At 43.3% G+C, this 15,268-nt stretch overlaps 1 protein-coding gene and 1 long non-coding RNA gene across 3 annotated transcripts in view; one reads left to right on the top strand and one right to left on the bottom strand.

Annotated features, from left to right (window-relative positions):
• Positions 1–38: 38 nt before the first annotated feature.
• SPPL3 (signal peptide peptidase like 3) overlaps positions 39–15,268 on the bottom strand; it is a 35,913-nt gene continuing 20,683 nt past the window's right edge. For both annotated transcript variants that reach the window (XM_010720254.3, XM_031555980.1), the window contains exons 4-11: positions 14,128–14,247; positions 11,143–11,221; positions 10,301–10,413; positions 5,497–5,603; positions 4,381–4,544; positions 2,958–3,157; positions 1,900–2,009; positions 39–1,247 (exon numbers count right to left, since the gene is read on the bottom strand). In XM_010720254.3, coding sequence (XP_010718556.1) covers positions 1,176–1,247; positions 1,900–2,009; positions 2,958–3,157; positions 4,381–4,544; positions 5,497–5,603; positions 10,301–10,413; positions 11,143–11,221; positions 14,128–14,247 — 965 coding nt within the window. In that variant the 3' untranslated portion in view covers positions 39–1,175. The remainder of the gene's footprint in view (positions 1,248–1,899; positions 2,010–2,957; positions 3,158–4,380; positions 4,545–5,496; positions 5,604–10,300; positions 10,414–11,142; positions 11,222–14,127; positions 14,248–15,268) is intronic.
• Positions 3,903–6,870, top strand: LOC104913548. Its single transcript, XR_004161597.1, has 3 exons — positions 3,903–3,988; positions 4,816–4,899; positions 6,482–6,870. It is a non-coding gene; the product is annotated as an uncharacterized LOC104913548 (long non-coding RNA).

Here is a 15,268-nt window from a genome sequence, read left to right as displayed (position 1 = left end):
CACACTAATGAAACAAAATGCAAAAAAATACAAAAAAATAGAAAATAGAAAAAATGTATTTACAAGTGATACATTACTATGATCAGAAAGCACAAAGACAATTGCTGCTATAATACATGCACCGGGTCAGGAAGGAACTACTAAAACCTGCAAGGGAGCTGTTTGTAAAAAAGAAGAAAAAAAAAAGACACCCTTCCCATCCCTCCCCCCTCAAACAAACAGGGTTAGGTTTCAACGTTTTGCTTCCCTAGTTTGCTACATTGATCAAAATCAAATATCCCCTGAAGTCCATGAGTACAGTCGGTACAAATACTACATGTTTTTAAATTGCAGGTTCGGTTTCAGGAGGGGGGAGAAAAACAGCAGCTCATTGTAGATTCATATACAAGAAAGCCAGAGTAAACTGCTCTACATGCTAAAAATTACAGCAAGCCCCTGTCTGCTACATAGCATGATCTTAGCAGGTTTTCCTTTTTATTTATTCATATATATATCTATATGTGTGTGTATATATATATGTATAAAAATCGTGCCCTTTTTCACTGCAACATGACATCTGCGTGGAAATGTAACTTGTTACAACAAATTTTTATATGTATACTGCAAGAAGTCACTCAATGTCTGTGGATTTAATAAGTAACCTCACACCACAGGAAATATTTAATAAATCAAAAAAAAACCCCAAAACAAACCAAAACAAAAAACCCCAAGATTGTGACAGAAGACCTTCTGTCTCAGTTCTTTTCAAAACTGAAGTCCAACAGGAAACTGGTCCCAGTGTATATGAGGGTTCGCTGAAGAGGCTTCAGTTTGCCTAACTTTTTTTTCTCTTAGTGTTCACGAGTTTTTGAACGACTTCAAGCCGTTTTCAGTTTCAAGTCTGTCTCTTCCTCTCTCACGTAGATAACAGTCTGCTACTAATCCATCAGAGCGAGGAAAAGAGGAAAGTGGCTGCAGTTGCACAAAGGGTCCCCAGTTCCACATCTGCGGGGCGATGAGACGGAGCTCCAGAACACCTTAGCTTTTTTCCTTCCCTTCCTTTCAATTCTTTCATACAAGTCCTGTAGTTGGTACCTTCCCAAGTACTTGGCAGCCAGTCCAGCTTCAGGAGATGACAAAGCCACAAGATAAAGTGAAAGGGACCAAGGCAGAAGTTCAGGTCACTGTCTGTTCCATCATACTTCCAGGAAACGGGAGCTGCTGGACTTAGAGTGGAAAGGCTCAGACCACATGCGACGTAGATCGCCCTGGGCAGTGAAACAGCAGCAGGAGACTGCACTTAGAAACTGTAAAGCCTGTTCAGAATTCAGACTTTAAAATACAGGTATAACCATGGGCATATCTGAAAGATAAACAGTTCTCCACCTGTTTTGCAGATTGTAATTAAGACAGTAAAATACATCATTCCTTTCCACCATCAGGCCAAACGGGTCATTTCTGAGGCAGATCTATCTCAAATATTTATGTGGGTGGAAAATTCTGCCCTTTCTTAGGCTCCATTCTCTAGATGGCTAGATGCATATTTCAAAAATAACTCCAAAACATTATGTGTAGACCTGCCTCTCCTCTCTATTCAGCCTTTCTGCAAACGCTTTCTTTCATGGCCAGCTGGGGGAGGACAAACTCTGTTATTTAATTAAGGCAGCTCTTAACACTTCTGAGTTTAGTTTATATTTACTGATACTTCATGTACGTACTTTACTTTCTAGTTTAAGTCTCTCAGTTACTCAGTGCTCCAAAGTGAGAATTCCCCACGGGAGCAGCAGTACATCAGTTCTTGGCCACGGCTGTTGCTGAGGAGTGGACACGCATCCCCCAGTAACTGCTGCCCAGTGCAGGAGCACTGACCTCACTGCCAGCTGAGCCCTGGGCTTCCTGCCAGCAATAATCCTATCTTACCTTTAAATATGCCATGGTGAGGAGTGGCAATAAGGTGAAAGGTACCAAATACAGGAGGGCAGGCTGGGCTGCCCGGTGAATACGAGAGGCTACTGTTGCAGTTAATAGGCCTGTAAAAGAAATAAGTGACTGAACATCTTTAAACAGCATATGGATGTTCTATTACCTTTTCATCCACAGGTGTTTCCTTACCCACCACTGTAAGACAGGCTATGGAAAAATGTATTTATCTGTACTTTGCTTTCCCTAAATAGTTATAAGTAGTAGTTGTTCTATTTTAATATTAGGCTGTGCTGAGCCCCTCACTCCAGTTCTAAACCTCAAAGATTAAGCTAATAATAATACAAACTATAACAAAAAGCAAAGGAGAGGAAACTGAGTGTGCACCACACACTGTTTTATGTGCTACTCAGTGCTGGTACTTCTTGAGACTGTCAGTCTGAGGCTCCCAGCCTGAGAAATGAGGGGCTGGGAGGAAGGATTGTTCACACCAGGAATGCTTTTCCTGGAGATGTGCCCAAGAGGAACACGGGGGAAAGCCAGGGGTGGGTGGGAGGGTAGGGAACACAAGTGGAAAGAAACGATCTCTCCATTGCATCTGCTAAAGGGCTGAGGAGATCCAGATACACACACACACACGTCCTGACCTCAGAGAAAAAAATCCATTAGTGAGGAGAGGGACAACAGCTACTTCAAATCACAGATGGCATTCCAGCTGCAACTATTTACAGTTTTCTGTACATACTGTTACAGGATCATAAGGCTTAACACTAGAATACAAAAATACTGCAACTATCATCTATTTGTACTCTTTCACAGCATAACCCATCTAGAAACTCCCATGTTTTGTCTGCCCTACCCACGTATGAGCTAGAGCAGCTTCGTAAAGCAAGGTACAAAAAGTTCCTCACAGAAAGATGCCGATCATCTCTTTCATCCTCAAAATAAAATCCACAGTCTCCCAAAGCCTCGGTACTTTGTTTCATTGTCTTTCAAACCTACTACAATAATCCCACTCTTGCTCACTAAGCAGCTAACCATATTAAACCAATACTTACCTACAAAATATCCAATAAGTGTGCAGTGAAAGTAAGAGACCTTCTGCATACGTCCAGAGATGTTCCCTGGTCCTGGGGCACCGCAGGAATCGCTGTTGGCTTGTTTTTTGTAGTTATCGTAGCGCAGGACGAAGCAGAGCAGAAGACCTGGCATCACAATATCTCCAATCCCCAGCATAGAGAAGTGGCTGCCCGTGGAACTGCAGAGCAATTGAAACTGGGTTTGCACCCATACACAAGATAACAAGCTCCAGACTCCTCCACTTTCTTTCTGAGCTTCATTTTGCACATGCCCTTCTTATACTTTTATGCAGTAGAAACTATTGCATAAATACCAGCCACTAAAGACTTTCCTTAGTGACTTCATCACCATTTCAGCTCAGTTTTAAATGTTCTTATTTAGACATTGTTGCTCCAAAGCAGGTATTCCTACTTGCAGGGTTTAAGCTGCTTTGCTGGAAGTCACTCAGTGAAACAGATCCACCAGCTCAGTGCTTCAATCACCTCTCTCCCATCCAACAACGGGAGCTGGGTACCAGCTGACAGTTATTACCAACCATTTGATTCACATTGATAAACACTGTGCCTTCATTCCAGTGTAGATAAATCTCCTCTAATGTAAAACAACAAATCAGTTTATGGCCTTTTCAGATCTTTGGCTTAATTCAGACACAACGCATATAAAACTGTAATTTTGTTGGATTCCCAGGAAAGAGCCAACTGCTAAGCAGATTAAAAATTGAAATTTGCCATTATCATAAACACAAGATCTTTTTTTCTGAAAACAATGCCAAATAAGTTTATTGCAGAATAAACTAAACAATTTTCTTGTTATCAGTGCAGATAATCACCCCCTAATCTCTGCTATTTCAGCACTCCTGCATCGAAAGAACAGAATAACGATAAGCCAACGGACTGCACGGCTTTGAAGCGCTCGTAGGCTTATGTGGAGCTGGCTTAAAACCCTAATCAAGGAACTCCTGCAGTTGAGAGATGTGGAATAATCTCCCTCCAACACAGCACTTCACCCAGTAAGTCTTCACTGCCCATCCCAGTCTCTAACTCCCCCTGCAGTTATGCAGTACTTCTGACTACTCTAATTTTAGAATAAACCTAAGCTCTTTTTGGTTTTAAGCAGGAATTCATAAACACGTAACTACTGCAGAACTCACTCAAAAAGTGTATCTGTTCTGAACAGGCCAGAACCTAACTTAGGATCTTTTCTGCGTGTTTGAGACAGCAAATAGGAAGCACCAAATCCTTAAAACTCTACTTCAGAGATCGTTATCACAAAGAGGGATTGATCGAATAGGAAACCAAGCTGGTGTTTTCCAATAGAATTAGCAGAAAATAGAATTAGTGCTAATATAGTGCTGAGGGACACTTTTCTTCTATAGTACCATAAAAGAATTGCTGATCTTACCTTGGAAATACAAGTTTACCAGGCAGTGACAGACGGGGAACATCTCTGCCCACGTTTGGTCCCAGGTGAAGTTTCCGGGATAAAACGTCGAGGGGATTATCAGCAGGTTGTGTGGCCACTTTCACCATCACATTGCTGTTAAAGATGTATGCAGAAAAAAAGACCTACGGAGCAAGAAAATCCTTAGAAATGACAAACTGTAATTATACAGCAACTTAAAGCAGCTCTTTTTCCCCCTTCTTTTTGCTTCACCTATTCAACAGAAGATTGTTTCCACTTCCGTACACATACGTTGTAGATATGGTAACAAAATGCAGAATGTTTTTTAGAAAAAGTGTTGTTTGTTGGTTTTTATATACTATTTTAGTTTTTTACATGATTACTCCTCAAGAATAACTGGAATGTACTTTCTGATATCAAGATACTGACCAACAGGTACTACAATATCTGGACAATGAGCACCAGGAAGAGGATGGTACTGAGGCACCCAATATAAGAAAGCTGGAAAGCAGAGAAGAGGTAAGCACAGTGCTCAGCCTGGGTGATGCAACACTTATTTCTAATAGGCTCTCACACTACAGCTCACACACAGAAAGACTGACTCACTGCCAGAGCTGTCAGCAAGGGCCTCCCCAGTCAGTGCCTGCTGCTATGCAAAGGTAGAACTAAATGCTTTCAGTATCACCAAATATATTGTCAGGTTTCTTGCAAAAGTGCTGTAAGATTTTATGCCAGTTTTACTGGCTATAAATCAGTTTGCATTCCTGTTCTGAGGATTCCACTGCTAGTCTTAAGTTGGCATGCAGCACCGTGCAAGTGTGGATAAGGCTTTACATTCATTTGGAACTGCTTGTTCTGATCTGCAGCCAAGCCTTCAAAATTGAAGGTCTCGTTTTTTTTAGAATCTGCCAAAGCTGAAGTATTCTAATGATGTTTCTGCTTTTGTTAACTAATTAGGGAGGAAATTATAATGTATTCCACTGAAGGCTTTAAGTTTTCAGAAGAGAGCAATGAAGCTCAGCTTCATACTAGCACGTTTCATGTGAAGACAGCACAAGGCCAATTACAAATCCAAACAATAAAAACAGTTTTAGCAGAACAAAACAAAGCACTTACCCAAAAGACATCATAAATTAGTAACCCAGAGAGCAGCAAGCAGGAAACCTTCAGGCTCGGCAGCCGGACAAAGGCTATCATTGCAACACACAGGCCCATAGCCAGAGCTACAAAATGCAAGTACACAATTAGTGCATTAAGAATAAAAACAAACCCCAAACCAAACAAGTAACAACAAAAAAAGAAACCAACACTCTCCTCTCGCCCAAAAAAAACACCAACTTAGAAGAAGTTTCTGCTTGCACCTGAGCAGCACTGCGTGCACTAGATGGATTTCTAATATTTCCAGATACTGAAGTTCTTACAAGTCAAGAGAAGACAAAATACACTCAAAGAGGAACACATCCATCTGCAAATATCCCCACAGAAACAAAAATACCACTCCACTTCCACTGTGCACCACAAGCAAATGTTCTCAGAGTCCTAGAGACTATCTCCCCACAAAACACAAACTCTCCAGTTACAAACAACATCAGTTTTCAACCCTATGTGCCCCCAGCAGGAAACAACTCCAGAAATCAACATGCTAACGTCACACAGTACGACAAGAAGTACTCAAACCAATCTTCTACTTGAACAAGATAGTACAAGGCTGCCCAAACATCAGCTGTGAGCTCCTACTGTTTAGAAGTACAGGGATTTCCCAGTAACAAACATCTGTGTGAAGATGCCTGCCAATCAGTGGGAAGACAGGGCAAGTCCTCTCCCAGAGGTGAGCCTTCAGACACACCAGCAAACTGCACTGACTGATGCTGCAAGCTCAGAGTTGTCAATTCTGTTCCAGGAGAAGATTAAGGATGTGCAATGCAAAATTAAACCTGAAACGTGACACACATGTCTAGAAATGGGAGGTGGGGGGAACCCTTCCTCTGCAGTCACAAATCCAATCCCCTACGTATTTCGTCAGCATAAGCTCACCAGCATGACAACTTGATCAGGCCACAGTTCACAAGTTAACATTCTAATTCTCACACTATCATTGCAGAATAGCAGAAATCCATTACACTTGCATTTCATCCAGAAGATACGGAGTTCTTCCATCAAAGCACTACAGAGACAATTTAGTACAGATTTGAGAGACAAAGCCATGGAGCAGCTCCCAGCACAGCTGCACGCGATGCCCAGACTGCCGGGCCCACCTCAACATCTCCATGTAACCCTGAGCAGCACGGCTGCCAGTTTTAATGAAGTGATGTGATTACTGAGATTAAAAAAAAGAAGTATCCTAAATCATGCTGCATTATTGCAACTTATTATAGAACATAAATTATTGATGTTTAAGGAATGTGACACAGCAAAGCAGGGAGCGAAAGAAGTGCGTTCAGTAATTCAGTACAGCCTTCAGTTACAGACTTCCTCTGAAGAAGAGCAAATACAAAGGAACAGGCTGTCTTAAATCAAAGAGATTTCTCCAAAGCCAATGCTAATAATAGCTCAGGCTGGCCTATGTTTAGGAGAGGATTTCCACGTTATAATTAACTAGCAGTGGAAATATTTTAACCAATGTGAAGTTTTAGCTATTGTTCACACAGCCAGTTCCTGTACTGTGGAAATTCACCCATGCGACACATTTTCATTGTACTGAGTGAGCAGAGTGTTTAAAAGGGGGTAGAAAAGAGAAATGGAAAGATGGACGGCTAGACAGAGAGACAGATGGAGGGACAGGCAAACAGAATGTTGGACAGATAGATGGAAGAAGGATGGAAGGACAGATGGGACAGAGCATCAGATGGACAGACGGAAAGGCAGACAGCAATGGATGGAGTGTCAGATGGAAAGACAGACTGATGGAGTGATGGACAGGCAGAAATACAGGCAGTGCTGGAGGAACAGACAGGAGGACGCATGGACAGGATGAGGGAGTGCTGGATGGACGGAAAGACAGACAGTCAAATTGAATGTCAGATGGACGGAGACGGCCCGTTTGTCCTTCTGTCTGTCCGTCTGTCTATGCACCCTTTCATGCATGTGCCCATCTGTCTGTCCGTCCATCTGTCTGCCTGTCTCTGCCCTTGTCTGTCCACCAGTCTGTCCTTCTGCAAACGTCCATCAGTCCATCCAATTGCCTGTCAAATCCATCTTTCCATCTCTCTGCCCTCTGCCAGAGGGACTGACTGACAGGACGATGGACGGACAGACTGAAGGAGGGCACTGACAGACAGAGGGACAGATAGAAAGATGGTCAGTTAGTCTTTCCATCCATCCTTCAGTCTGCCAATCCATTCACCTTTCTGTCAGTCTTTCTGTCTCTCTGGCCACCTGACTGTCTTTCTGTCCATCAGTCTTCCCATCCGTCCATCAGTCCGACTGTCAGAAGGACAAACTGACAGACAAGGAGACAGAAAGATGGACCAACACACAGACCGAAAGCTGTGCCAACAGCAGCTCAGCTGGAAGTGCTGAACTGACAGCATTACCTGAAAGAGCCACCATTCAGTCAACTGAAGGGACTGACTTCCACGCCCCAACAAGCACACCTCTTACAGAATAAGGATATTCTGAGGAATATTCTGAAGATTATGATTAATCCTGCATCTGTGATTAAATCTTAGGCTTGCAGATGTTTTTGTTTGTTTGTTTGTTTGTTTTTTTTTTTTTTTTAGCTCTATTGAACTACTGCAACCAGAACAGATGAAATCAGTGGTGCAATTTCTGTTCTGCAGATCATTACGTAAACAAGCAGGACTTAAGCTTCACCCATAAGCCACCAGTTGACCTTTGAAACAGGTGCTGAAGCTGTGACCTAATTACGTACCTACAGAACTCTCAAAGTATATTTACAAAGCAGAAATAAACACACACCATGTAGCAGTTTCTGTTTGGTTGCTGCAATAGCTAAGATCCATAGCAGTTCCCAGGGTACCCAGGACTGTTCAGTTCACTCCACTGCTGCCAAAGGATACTGCATAAATCTACAGATACCACTCCCATTTTCCATCTCCACACACTTCCTCTCTTTAGGAAAGCTTTTAAAAGACAGCCTTCTCATCCTATCCTGTAACCAGTCCCTGGACTTAGGAACAATCCAACCAACTACCAGGGGACAAGGGAATTCCATTCAAGCAGTGAAGGCTTTTCTGGCAGAAACTGCTGCACCTCGATTTTGCAGATAACAGAAAAAGCCACTGAGTGTTTTCCTTTTTACTTAGCTCTAAAATACTCAGAAAGAAAGATTGAGCTGCACAACAAGGCACACCCTGCTCCTCCCTGCAGCCAGAAGTGCAGGCAATATAAGCACAGTCACATCTGCTTCATTTCTGCTGACAGGACCAGAGGGATTTAAACAAAGTAAGGGAGGCTAACCTACATAGTACAACCTCTGTAATATAAAAGATATAAAATACTCCAAAGCTAAATGGCATCAACACAATTCACTGCATCATAAATAACCACAAAGAAATAAAACCCAGGAAGCGCTCAGTGCCCACAGATCAGAGCTCTGCAGGTGCCTCAATGCCTGCTATTTCAGAGTGCACTGCTCCCAGAAATGACTACTCTGAGTAAATGCTTCTGTCAGCTTCTCTGTACAGACAAATCTCTTCAGACTGTGTCAAAATTCACACTTGAAACGACATTTAACTGTGTATGCACCACAGATCAAGAATCACCCTTGATTCCTTGGTGGGCCACCCTGCATAAAACAAAACAAACATCATCTGCATTCTTCCATGTGGTAGCAGTGTTTTACAAGGTATTCCCTAGCAGGCAACAGGTGGAAGTTTCAGTGGCAGCAGAGAGCAGGACTGACACATAACCCCCAAATACAAAATTCGCAGTCAAGGTGCCAGTGCTCGGGACTTGTTGCTGCTATCTCATTTAGGAGCAACTAGAAAGCTGGGGGCACATATGTATTTTATTGAAAGATGCAATTTCAAGGCTGTCCCAGTTATTTTTCCTCAAGCAATCACCACCTCAGGATGTCACTTCATGAGATGTTCTGAGCCAATTCAGCGCCTGACACCGCTGAGAGGCAGCAGCTCTGCCCCTGGCTGCCCCCTTCATCCCTCTGCTGTCACATCCACTCGATCCTCTCAGATCCCATCGTGCTGCCACTTACCTTTTGCCAAATCTAGTGCATACCTGACTGCACAATAATCCGATTCATCCCACTGCAGCAGCAGAAAAATAGCCCAGCAAAAAAGAGCACGCTACCATTCTAGTGAGCTGAATCAGTTCACCATGACTAAATGAATGCCAGAGCTAGGACAAGAGGTTTGGACGGCAGAGGGGAGGAGGAAAACTCTTCGTGGGAACAGTAAGCTGTGAATTTGGTTCAACCGGGATAGAAAAAGGGAAAAAAAAATAAAGAATATAGCAAAAAAATCACACTTTCATCCACACTTTCAGCTGTATGCCTGCCAGCTCCAGCCATCCCAGCCAGCACCATCGCAGACAACGAGCTGCTGCCTCACAACAAAGTCTTTGATCGTCCGAAGCAAAACCCAACGCAGCTCACAGCAGAAATGAACCAGACTGTTAAGATCATGTTATGATTCATGAGCAACCACCGTCTCCACACACCTTTACCTAAAGCTGGCAGTTCACCCTGCTCCACACAGGTGCAGGAAGCCTTTCATGGGTGTTCCAGCACTTCCTGGGAAGTTTTCACAAACCAGAAAAACAGGAGTCCCCATCATTACCCCAGCATGCTTCTGACAGGGCTTGTTTTCAGGGAGTCTACCACCCAAATATGACAATTCAGCAAGACATCAATAACAGCAAGTGTCGCCAGCCATCCCCAGGTGTCTGCGTGCATCAGAACAGGCACGAACTGGCAATCAAATCTCTTCATTCGCATACTCACCATCCATGAGGAGCCAGTGGCCAGTTAGGACCCAGATGAGCACAAGCATCACAGACAGTGAAAAGGAAAGCAACTCAGCAGCAGTGAAACGCCCGCAGCAGCCAAAGGAAATCCTAGGAACAACACACAAACATCAGCTGCAGAGCTTCGGGTTGCCATTTACACAACAGAAAACGGGCGCTACTGGAACAAAGCTCAACCATTGGTGAAGGGTGCCAAGAACAACCGAGGAGTCGTTCTTTTGCCACAAATAGGTACCAGAACAGCAGCAAAATACACTTTCCTAACATTCAGGTGATGTGTGACGCCTGAACTATAATGATGGAATAAAGCCTGTAAATCCTGGCACCCCTTTTGAAATGGCTCGCATGGATGGCATTTCCTACTACCATCTGGAAGTGCTTTTTGCAGCACGAACCTGAGGCACAAGAAAAAAGCAAACATCTGACTTCAAAAGATGACATGAACCACTGTCATTTTCACTAGTGTAACTACAGTCTCCAAACAAGCCAGCACTAACATCCTTAACAACATTAACAAACATTAAAACCCAACACCAATTCTGAAACTGAATTCTCAGCAAAAATAAGCCAAACTTCTTAAAAGCCACTGTGGGGAAATCCATTCCCCTGCAATGGTTTTGTGTTTCCCAGCCTGTCAAGCATGCGTGACTTGCAGGAACGATGCTCCCCAGTGCTGGAGTGGAAGCACAGTGTTTGCACAGAAGTATGCACAAACTCGAGCCCCAAGGTTAATCCTTGTAACCAAAGACTCTGCTAAAGAATTCATATTAAAATAAATAGCATATAAGAAGAGGAGTAAAACATTTTTCAAGTCCTTACTTGTTTTGAGGCGAACAAGGCCGTGTTAAGTACTGGCACATCGGGAGCAAAAGGAAAGCAAAAGCTATTGTTGCAAGGACTAGAAAAGGAAGAAAAGGTAAAATTAGTACATCCAGACCTCATTTCTGCAGCACACGAAGTAGCTTCTCCAATCTGAAAAAGCTCTTGCAAAAATGTTCTATTATGATACACAGTATTACTAAAACAGCACCAGTTAAAGACTCCAAGGTTTTTCTTCTATTAATTTCAAATTTCAATCACAATAAAAGCTCTTAAAAGCATCGAATGCTCCTATCTCCAAACCTAAAAGGAAAAAATATACGTTAACAAAAATCACCATCAAAGCTGTTCACGTAGGCAATAAAAAGTTTCCGAGTGTTTCCAGGAGTCAACAAAAAGGAAAGATCTTACTACAAACTGTGGGGTCCTTAACATTTTAGCACACAGCACACACAGCTCAGCACAACAAAGGCGTTCTCTGGTTTTTCAACTCAGTCACTTTTTTCTCCCTTCTCACTCATAACCGTTTGTTCATTACTCAATCACAGCACAACTGAAAAATAGGTAAAATACAAACTGCTTTAAGCTTCTGAGAACAGGAAAAAATGGTGAAACGACAGAAATCACCAAACGCAACATTTCCACAAATATTTTCTGTTTTTATGAAGCCTATTTTTCCCACCCACACATCAGTAAAAAAAGTTCAGTAACTGCTGGCATTTCTCACCATTCTTCCCTTCCAGCTTTTTGCTTTTTAATAACAGCATGGGTTTTGTATTAAGGCTCTTTAAAAGGCGGAAGAGTGAGGGCTTGGAGAAGTGCCCGGCAGCAGCACCGACACGGCAGCCAGAACTGATGGAGCACGGACAGCAAATGCAAACCGAAGGAACGAGCGTCCACTCATTCCTTAGATGTTCTGGTGGTTGTCATTGCTTGTTTAAAATATTTTTTTTCTTTCCTAAGCTATGAGGGGGAGGAATCAAACATTCTCTTAGCACACAGCTGAAGCCAATTGGAGAAAAATCGCCTTGGTTTACACTGCACCTTTCCACCCCTCAACTCTGCCCCGTCTGGCTAGAAGAAATAAATAAATAACCAAATAAATACACCAAATTAAAAAGTGTCTGTTGGCAAACAGCACCAGAGAAACTCACAGTTCTATTCGCATTTTAGATAGGAGGGGAAAAAAAAAAACAGAATGGGCAGAGAAAGAACACAGAGCGTAAGACCTCTGCACTCAGGTACCTCAGGTGCTTTTCCGAGGTGCCTGGGAAAGGTTCCCCACCAGGGGATCCCACACCTCCTGTCCTGGCTTCCACCACCACTGCTACTCTAAAGCTGGGCTCCCTCAGAGAGAGATCAGATGTAATACCACCAACACACATCTGCCCACAAGGACCCGCTCTCAGCTTTGCTCCTTACAGCCCAGCTGACGTTTCTCCTTCCCCTCAGTCTCAATACCTACTGTAGGATCAGGACACCCTGGCCTAACTCCCCCCAGCAGGCACGGTGCCACCCCCAGCTCTGCCTGCTCCCAGCCCAGCGCTGCGGTGGGGCCTTCCCTGCATCCTGACCCTTCCCTAACAGCCAGTGTTCAGGGCAGAAAGATTTAAGAGCAGTTTAAGAAACCAGATACCAGCCATAATTTGAAAACACGCCCACACCAGCCTCTGAACTCTACACAAAGGGAGACGTATTTGAGCTGGAGACCCGGCCGTGGCCTGCTCCCTGCCAAGTGCCTCCAACAGAGCTCCTGGGCTCTGTGCTGAGTGACACTCCCTGATGTGAGGCCACAACAGTATCATAAACCAAGAGCAGAGATACCCTAGGGCACCAATCCAGAGACTCAGTACTCTTAAACCTGGAACAAGCCCTTGCTGGAACAGTGCAGCCTGACTACACACCACAAGCCTCACAAAAAGTCACAAATGTCAGGGTCATTCTGGAAATACACGGATCAGTAAGATTGACTTTAATGTTTTTTTTTCGTCATAAAGCTTCCCTTATCGCTAACATCTATCTTGTGCAGTAATTTATACAAAGTAATTATCTACTTTGGATACGTGACAGCAGCCAGAGCTGCACCAAGTGCCCAGCAGTGTGGCACCAGCAGCACAGACTGCAGCACCAGCACTCATCTGGAGAAGGATTTGGCCTTTGCCCACCAACACCAGCACTGCTGAGGAGGCTGGAGGAGAGGTGGACATCAGGAGGGAAAAGCACGCACTGCAAATCTGTAAAGTGGGAGGAGAGGTACAGGAGGGGTTAAAAGTCTTCCCAGACTCAGTGCATGAACTGAGGACAATTTTTTAAAGCCTGTGCACATTTGGAGCAGTAAGGAGGACCTTGTTTCCCTGAATAGCAGCTGGCCTCTTGGAAATCTGCAGGAAGATCAAAAGGCCAACACTTTCCAAAAATCAGAGTCCTGGTATTTACTTAAATAGCCAAATGTAAACAATAATAAATAGGATCAGAGGAGTTGCAATTTATTTGCAGTCATCTCATTTCTGTCCTAAGGCCAAGCAGTGCAAGAGTAACACTGACAACTAAAAACCCTTCAAACGATGAAAATCAGTATAAGAGCAAAAAATAAAACTGAACTGGGGAAAGAAGTTCATGTATGGTCTCCAGAGCCTCCTTCTATGCTATGAACTAATACCAAATTATGGCCCGATCCTACAAAGTAGCTGAAGTGGGAAATACCACATACAGTTCTAAGCACCGATTTTTAACAAGGGAACTATTTACTTAAAATGACACATCCAGCACCTTTCAAAACTCCTGCAATTTATAGGTCAGTAAGTTTAACAAACCTTGGAGTTTACTTCTCAAACAGGGAGTGAAAACACAACCATGAAACCAATTCATTTTTTGAAAATGCACAGTGACACGCCTTATAATTTTTGAAAAAAACCAATAATGCAAAATGACATCAATGTTTTATCTTCTATTCCGATGATTAAAAAGAGAAGAAAACACAGTCACCTGCTGTGCAGATTGTGAAGACAACTTGAACTGAGTCGAAGAAGAAGAACATAACAAGGAGAGACACAGACGCTCCGATGGGCAGGAACAACGCCTGCGTGGAATCGATGGTTTGAATACCTGCAGAAGAAAGAAGGTGACACTTAATGTGGGCTCCTTCATACCAGACACACGCCTGAAGCCTGTCCTGACTGACAGACACCACTCTGGGTTTGAACACTGTGCTTCATGTCAGTGTTGGTGCCATAGAAATTCACTCTGTACTGCAGCTCTGAAATGACACAGCTTTGGCAGGGAGGGTGGGCACCAACAGGACTGCTCTGTTGTAACTCAGGAACTGAAAGCAGACTCGTGTTTTGTTGTTTTTTTCCCCCTGGTGCCACAGACTGAATAACAAGTTAAAAATTAACATTAACTCGTGATTATGAATCACATATGTATGCACAAACCTATACACAAACACACACAAGTATACATACACACGAATTGCATGTGTGTGTAGAAGTGTGTGTATTTTTCCCAGTAGAGTGGCACAGTAATGGCTTGCTTACAGAACTCACAGTTACCAACATATTTAGGGACGTCAAAAAACCCTCACGGAAATGAAAAAAACACAATTTCTGTCAACAGTATGTTGTAATTTTTATAAAAGAAAAGCAGAACCATGATCACAGACATCACACTGCTTACTCTGCACCAACCCTTGGTACTTCTGTTACTGAGCAGTGACAAAAGGCTGAAGCACAACACAGACAGCCCAGTGATGACAGCACCGAGACAGAAAGTCCTGTGTCCTAATCTGTGGCTTACATCTAGTTCCTCCTGCCTTCAGAAATGAAATTTATTTACATGCTCTTCCATTTCCCAAGGAAAAAAACAGAAGCGACATATGACAAACTGCCCTGGCATATGGGAATTAGTGCGTGCAGTGTTAAATGTCAGAGTTCTTCATTTCAGTTCTGATCAGTTTGATGGCTAATCCCCTTGCTGCGCTCACTCCCCAGCCCAGCTCCTGTACTTCCCAGATGCCCAAAGCCCAGCAGCTCACTGCTGAACCACCTCCGTGCTGGAATTGTGCTGCCAATGGTTAAAAAAACCCCAATGCCACAAAACACATCCCCCTTCTTATTATGTATTAATT

This window comes from Meleagris gallopavo, chromosome 17, assembly GCF_000146605.3.
Source record: "Meleagris gallopavo isolate NT-WF06-2002-E0010 breed Aviagen turkey brand Nicholas breeding stock chromosome 17, Turkey_5.1, whole genome shotgun sequence".
NCBI lineage: Eukaryota > Metazoa > Chordata > Aves > Galliformes > Phasianidae > Meleagris > Meleagris gallopavo.
The sequence above is the reverse complement of the archived record's forward strand: the minus strand, read 5'-3'. Positions and strand labels throughout refer to the sequence as shown.